Genomic DNA, 7,863 nt, shown 5'->3' with positions numbered 1-7,863 from the left:
ATGAGCACTGATGAGGAGGCACGAATATGCCACACTTACAGGCACTGATAGGTGAAACTGATAGGCTGCACTGATGGGTGGCACTGATGGGCACAGATAGGCGACACGGATAGGTGGCACTGATGGGCAGCAGTGATAGGAATTGATGGGCAGCAGTGATAGCCAGAAATGACTGGCATCACTAATGGGTACTGATTGCTGGCACTTGTGGGCACTGTTTGCTGGCACTGGTGGGCACACTGCTGGCACTGACTTCTGGCACTGTGGGCGCTTTATTGTAATCAGGGTACTGATTATCAGTGCCCTGATTACATGTCTAGATGTCCTCTGTGAGGAGATGCTGATTGGCTCTCCTCTCCTCACACACTGTCATTGTGGCAAGGATAGCTGATTACCGGCATCTCTGTGTTTACATGTGACCAGCTGTGATTGGACACAGCCGATCACATGGTTAAAGAGCCGGCTCTTTACAGAGATCGGGGGTGTGCCGTGTCCTAACAACAGGCCGTGGCCGCGATCGCCGCGCTGCACGCCCCCGGGGGTGCGTGAGAGCGGCCGTTCTGGGCGCTGTCATGTGACGTCCACCCAGAAGGAGAACCGCACCGCCCACCCATAATTTTTATTTATCACCATAAGAAAGCTCTATTTGAGGGGAAAAAAATATTGATTTGGGTACAGTTTCGCACAACTGCGCAATTGTGCGACACCTGTACCCAAATCTTTTTTTTTTTTTTCAGTGTGTTTCGGTATCCTCTCGTGCGCCATTCTGTTTTTGTCTTGTCAGCCGTGGGTTAGTGCCTGGGGTCCGGTTCAGGTCTGAATTTTAGCCTGAAGTTACACCCAAAGACACACAGGACCCCTTTTCCAATCCGGAACACAGCCGCCCCAGACATGCGTGAACCGACTCCATTGCGACCCAGTTGCCTGTCATTAAGGATGAGCTCCAGATGTGCAGAGTCGGCCAGGAAGTCGCCACTGCGCTGCGCTAATCAAAGGCAGTGAGGCATTTCCCGATGTGCGGCTGCAGAAATCGGAAACTGCCTGTGATTAGCGCAGCGTCTTCCCGACCTCCTGGCGGGCTCTGCACGTGGAGCGTGCGAACGCGCTGGAGCTCATCCTTACCTGTCATGCGAATGATAGAGCCCCTTAACGTCTCCATTTATCACAGCACCCCACCGCAAAGGGGAATTTTTTCCATTTTCATGGAGTCGTGCCTTGTACGCCATGTGACCACACCCAGTTCATGGCACGGCACGTGCCACTTTTCTATCACCCTATAAAGCGTTCTCCTTGGTGGACATCTCTAAAAATGGCACTGCTTGCACCTCTTTGCATGTATCAGTGTCACTGAAGCAGCCATTACAAGTTTCATTTCAGTCATGTCTAAATAAACAGACGTGTTCCTCAGGCACTGCCACACCTGAATTCCTGGCTGCCTCCCATAACGTTTTCATGGGACAGTATTAATGCATGTGTCTGTATGTTTATAAAGTTGTGTACAGTCTCTGTGCCCATACACAGAACAGGGAGCAGTGTGTGGAGGCACCGGGTGAGGTGAAGAAAGGTTTCCTCACACACTCATAATACACACTCATAACACACACACGGTGCTGCCCTCCTCCCCTCCCCCTCCTTTATTGACTGATCGGTCCGGGCTGGGCGTAGCAGACCTGATCACACAGCTCACCCCGGAAGCTGCAGGTACTTGTCATTCCATCTAGGAGACATGAGAGAGGACGTGAGAGAGGACAGGGCTGCTGCACTTCTCTAGCTGTGTCCGTACCTCCTGAATCATGGCTGTAACACAAGAGGTGGTGATGAACTTTCTCCTGGAGCAGGGAGGGAAGGTGAAGAATGCTGAGCTGCTGAAGAAGTTTAAGCCAGTGGTGGATTCCCCTGATCCCCAGGAGAGGGCACACAACAGAGAACTCTTTAAGAGGTTTGTCAACAATATAGCAGTGGTGAGGGAAGAAGATGGGGATAAGGTGGTGGTGCTGAGGAAGAAATATACCCATTTACTGGCAGGGTTTGTCCGATCTCCAAATACACAAGAGGAGGGGGGAATCCAGAGCAAGGGAGACCTGGAGGAGGAAGCACAGACTCTACCTGGAAGTGACAACACACAGGAGCCATTGATCAACACTAAAAGGTCCTTTCAGCGGGACTTCTCTGGTCCACAAGATCATAGCTTGGACTCCGATGCTGTGGAAACTGTGCAGGAATCTGCTAATCAGGAGGATCTAAGCAGCTTCCAAAAATCAGATCCTGAAAATGAAGAACCAAGGAAGTCTGTTTTTGACATTGTGTCTCGTATGGATCATTCAGGACCAGTGCCTGTACCTAAATCATGGTCTGATGGACAGGCCAAAGAACAACAGAAGCCGCACATGCTGCCTTTGCGGTACGCCCCGACTTCTTTTGATGCTCTAGAGGCAAACCAGCATGAAAACACGTCTTTGCTGCTAGAAATCCCCATACCGGTGATTCAGGAATCCCCACTGCTGGATCTGCCACCCTCAGCCGTGCCTAGATCACCACATGTGGGCAGGAGGCACCATGATGATGTGGGTTCCAGGTCCCCCCATACAAAGAGGGCTTCCAAAACGATAAAAGCTAGTGAAGAAAACAAATATTCCGATGTGGTGCCATTAATCCAATATGAGCACGAGTGGTTAGTGTCTGCTACCAGTGGACGCTGGAACCATAAACTTCTGGGTCTTATGCTGGCTGACAGTGAATTGGCGGACAAGAGAGACTTCATTTCGGGGTTTACTGCTCTGCATTGGGCAGCCAAAAGCGGTAACACAGAGATGGTTAAACTATTATTTGACTTAAGCAGAAAAGGTGGAGTTAACATTAATGTCAATGTGAGGTCCTTTGGAGGGTACACCCCATTACATATAGCTGCCATACATGAACGTAAGGATGTTATAATCATGCTAGTCAAAGATTACAGTGCGAACATGAATATACGAGATAACAATGGGAAAAAGCCCTACCATTATTTGAAGAAAGGATGTGCTATGCCTCTACGATATATACTGAAGGATCCAGCCACCCTAGCTATGGAACATGCTATCCCTCTGAAAAGGAACTCTAAGGTTGGGACTTCCATATTGGGAACCACTAGCACCTTTCTTGGTGTCATTTCTGATGACATTGCCTTCCATGACTTAACCAAAGGAATTAGAAAGCCTTCTTCCCTAAACAAATTTTTTACAGCACCCTCAGGAGCCAAGAAGAAGCTAAAGGCCAGGGACAGCTACCCGTCTGTATCATCTCTTTGCGAAGAACCAGAGCAAGTGGAGGAGGTAGCTGGAAAGCGCAGACCAGTTACAGAATTGTTCACCCATTAACTGGCTCTACTGCTATTTTGGCACTGACATAAAAAAATCTGTTGTGCACTTTTCTTTACCTTGAAAGTGGACTTATAGGGGTTGGTTTACTAAAGGCAAATATACTGTTCACTTTGCAAGGGAATTTGCCCCAGAGCTAAGTAAATGAGATGAAGCTGTGTTGAATTCTATCATCCAATCATGTGCAAGCAAAGATTGGGTATTCTTTGCAAAGGGAAACTTTATCACAATCACTGAGCTTTACAGCAACTTCCCTTATAAACTAAACCGCTTATTTGCCTTTAGTAATTCAACCCCATAATGTCAGACAATGGTACGTCTGAAAAACTGGAGGCAATATCTAAGGCGGGGGCACAGATGCAGCGAAATTTGCTTGATTTCCCCCATCAATACAGACAGTGTTGAAGGGGGAATTCCTCCTGCTCGCATGTAAAATCCATCAGGCTGGTTGTAACCAAGTTGATCAATCAACTTGGGTACATTCAGTCTGCCCATATATGGTTTGAATCTTGGCCAATTCCTGCTAAATTTGGACTATCTATCGCCATTTTAAAGCAGTGGTTGTCAGCTTTTATTATAAAGAGGGCCTCAGGTGTGGCCCCTTGCATTGCCAAAGGGCCACATATAATATTTAGTATGTTTGATGCTACAGAAAACTCTCAGACTGAAGACAAGCATCAGGAGATGGTTAAAGATTATAGGGTTGAGTTACTAAAACTGGAGAGTGCAAAATCTGGTGCAGGTGCGCATGGTAGCCAATCAGCTTCTAACTTCAGCTTGTTCAATTAACCACTTCAGCCCTGGAAGAATTTACCCCCTTCCTTACCCACTTTTTGCAATTCGGCACAGCGAATCGCAAATAGTGACTGACAATTGCGCGGTCGTGCGACGTTGCACCCCAACAAAATTGACGTCCTTTTTTTTTCCCACAAATAGAGCTTTCTTTTGGTGGTATTTGATCGCCTCTGTGTTTTTTATATATTGCGCTATAAACAAAAAAGCGACAATTTTGAAAAAAAACACAATATTTTGTACTTTTTGCTGTAATAATTATCCCCATTTTATTTTATTTTTTTTTTTAAAAAGCTAATTTTTTCTCAGCTTAGGCCGATATGTATTCTTCTACATATTTTTAGTAAAAAAATCACAATAAGCGTATATTGATTAGTTTGCGTAAAAGTTATAGCGTCTACAAAATAGGGGATAGATTTATAGCATTTTTATTATTATTATTTTTTTTTTTTACTGGTAATGGCGGCGATCTGATCTGATTTTTATCGTGACTGTGACATTATGGCAGACATATCGGACAATTTTGACACATTTTTGAGACCATTGGCATTAATACAGCGATCAATGGTATAAAAATGCACTGATTACTGTAAAAATGTCACTGGCAGTGAAGGGCTTAAAACTAGGGGGCGATCAAGGGGTTAACTGTGTTCCCTGGGAGGTGATTCTAACTGAAGCGGGAGGGGACTGACTAGAGGAAGTGACGGATCGTGGTTCCTAGCTAATAGGAACACACGATCTGTCACTCCTCTCAGAACAGGGAAGTGTGTGTTTACACACACTCGTCCCTGTTCTGTGTCTCCTGCTTACGATTGCTTGTGGCCGGTGGTCATCGCGACCGCGCGCCCCTGCTATCCCGACCCCGCGAGTCGACGTATAGCTATGACGGCTTGCACAGGGGAGCCAAGTGGTTAAGCTTTGAGGATAAAAAACTGGAAGCTGATTGGTTTCTATGCACAGTTGCACCAGATTTTGCAATCTCCATTTTTAGCAAATCAACCCCAATGGCTTGATACAGAATATGGTCAGAGGCTGTAAACATGTTATGGGAGTTGTTGGAAACTGGGGAGATGCTTCAGAAGAAACAGACTAAGAGCACTTTACATGAGATGACTAGAAGTACTACTGTTGCTGGGCAGAGGGGAAAAAAGACTGCTGTCCGCAGGGGCCTCAAGAGCTGCACAGAAAGTGTCAAGGGGCACCAGGGGTCTAAAGCATCTAGTCCAGATTTATTATATTTTTTTCTTGACCTGGAACACTTACAGCTGGACCTTCAAATTCCTTCCAGCAGCTTTTATGCGGTATTACTTAATAAAGGTAAAGCTGGCCATACATTGATCGATATTCATCCAGTTCAGCAGCAACCAGCCAGATTTCTATCAGTGTTTGGCTGTCACTGCTTCACAGACATCAATCATTTGTTCGACTTTTGTTGAAGGGACATGCTGGAAAAAGTTTGTCAATCAGCGACTGCAGCCACTGATCAGTGTATTCTGACAGCGCTGAGTCCATTGTCAGGATACAATGTCCAAGGGGGGGTTTTCTTCATTTAGCTCACTTGTGTGGATGGGGAAATCACTTTTTTTTTTTTTTTTTTTTTTGTTCAGCCCACTCTGTGGCCGCCTTTCTACATAGATCTTTTCCCTACAGTAACCAGATTCAGATCCGCACACACACAATCAAGTTTTCACTTGGTGGCTGCAGGGCCTGCATACAGTTCTTCTGTTTGCATTGCCTTTGATAAGGCTACATGTAATGTGTTTATTTAATAAGGCAAGGAGCAAAGTCAAACGGCCTCAGCAGTCATTCTGCAATAACATTTATTGTTATGGCTACTGTAAATTGATCTGATTGGCTAATGTTAATATCTGTAATTTGTGCCCTGTCACTGCTCATTGCCCTGTCCTGTTAAATAAGCCTGATGTAGTACTCCATAGACAATGTATGACAAGAGTTATTATGAACATAAGCTCATCCAATTTTCTAATCATGCATCAGTACTTAGGCACACAGTACGTGTGGCTTAGCAATTCTTGTAATATATGTTTGCTCATTGTGGAATTTTTTTTTTAAATGTTTTTTTTTGGGTGTCATTTTCAATAGGGTTATTCATGTATTGGAATGTTGCATTTCTGGAACTGCAATTTTCTACGATTTACAGAGTATCATTATGTGAAAACTATTTAAAGGGCAAGTGGCTGCAAAAAGTAATGTGCTGTTTATAAATGTAGCCTAATCCTGAAATAATATGTTAAAAGCAGAATGTTTGTTTTTTTCGTGTGTTTACTCTCTAGCTTTTGTGTTGATTTCTGTTCTGTACAAGAGTATGAATGTACAATATATTTTTAATCTCAGAATATGAATCAAATACAGACCTGTATAGATGCATGGATATCTCCGCTATTGGTTAGGAAGGTTGTCTGTCATACCCACTGACCAGTAGCAAAGACTTGGAGGCAGAAGGGTATATATAGGGCTAAGCAGCACTGGTATGAATGAACACTTCTGTCCTCAAGCCTAGTACAGACGATCAGAAAATCGTACAAAAAATACAGCTTTCAAAGTAATCGTACGATAATCTGATTGTTCGTGCACAGCTTTCATGAGCCGATCAGGACAGGTCGTGCAAAATTTATCCGATAGGACAAGCACGACATTTTTCTTGTACGATACCAGATTGTACGATTTTCATTTTAATCAGCACTGTTTTAATCCGAAAATACAATACATTACATCACTTCTGAATTTTGATTCTGTCGTACGAGAATTTCCGTAACTTTAATAACCTTAATTTTCAATATGGAGACTATTATGCAAAAAAAAAAACAGGGGGATGATCATTCGTCCGATAATGTCATCGTGTGTTCCAGGCTTTAAAACCCTCGCTCACTGTACTGTGGTAGAGCAGAATTGTTGCTGTATGACAGGAAGTATGTTTGAACTACAGAACGCATCTTCATAGCTACATAGTAGGTGAGGTGGAAAAAAGACAAGTCCATCAAGTCCAACCTATGTGTGTGATTATATGTCAGTGTTACATTGTATATCCCTGTATGTTGCGGTTGTTCAGGTCTAATAGTTTTTTTTAAACGATCTATGCTCCCCCGCTGAGACCACCACCTGTGGAAGGGAATTCCACATCCTTGTCACTCTTACAGTAAAGAACCCTCTACGAAGTTTAAGGTTAAACCTCTTTTCTTCTATTTTTTTAATGAGTGGCCACGGGTCTTGTTAAACTCCCTTCCGTGAAAAAGTTTTATCCCTATGGTGGGGCCACCAGTACGAAATCATATCCCCTCTCAAGCGTCTCTTCTCCAGAGAGAATAAGTTCAGTGCTTGCAACCTTTCTTCATAACTAATATCCTCCAGACCCTTTATTAGCTTTGTTGCCCTTCTTTGTACTCTCTCCATTTCCAGTACATCCTTCCTGAGGACTGGTGCCCAGAACTGGACAGCACACTCCAGGTGCGGCCGGACCAGAGTCTTGTAGAGCGAGAGAATTATCGCTTTATCCCTGGAGTTAATCCCCCTTTTAATGCATGCCAATATTCTGTTTGCTTTGTTAGGAGCATCTTGGCATTGCATGCCATTGCTGAGCCTATCATCTACCAGGACCCCCAGGTCCCTTTCCATCCTAGATTCCCCCAGAGTTTCTCCCCCTAGTTAGTAGATTTCATTCATATTTTTGCCACCCAAATGCATTATTTTACATTTT

The 7,863-nt window shown here is 44.3% G+C and overlaps 1 protein-coding gene across 1 annotated transcript; it reads left to right on the top strand.

Annotated features, from left to right (window-relative positions):
- The first annotated feature begins 1,643 nt into the window (after positions 1 to 1,643).
- On the top strand, positions 1,644 to 6,885 carry SOWAHA (sosondowah ankyrin repeat domain family member A). Its single transcript, XM_073620665.1, has one exon. The coding sequence runs from the start codon at positions 1,794 to 1,796 to the stop codon at positions 3,354 to 3,356; it is 1,563 nt and encodes a 520-aa protein (XP_073476766.1). The 5' UTR covers positions 1,644 to 1,793; the 3' UTR covers positions 3,357 to 6,885.
- The last annotated feature ends 978 nt before the right edge of the window (positions 6,886 to 7,863 follow it).

Source organism: Aquarana catesbeiana, linkage group LG03 (assembly GCF_042186555.1).
Source record: "Aquarana catesbeiana isolate 2022-GZ linkage group LG03, ASM4218655v1, whole genome shotgun sequence".
In the NCBI taxonomy this organism is placed as follows: Eukaryota; Metazoa; Chordata; class Amphibia; order Anura; family Ranidae; genus Aquarana; species Aquarana catesbeiana.
Note: the sequence above shows the minus strand (reverse complement) of the source record. Positions and strands in the feature narration are given on the sequence as shown.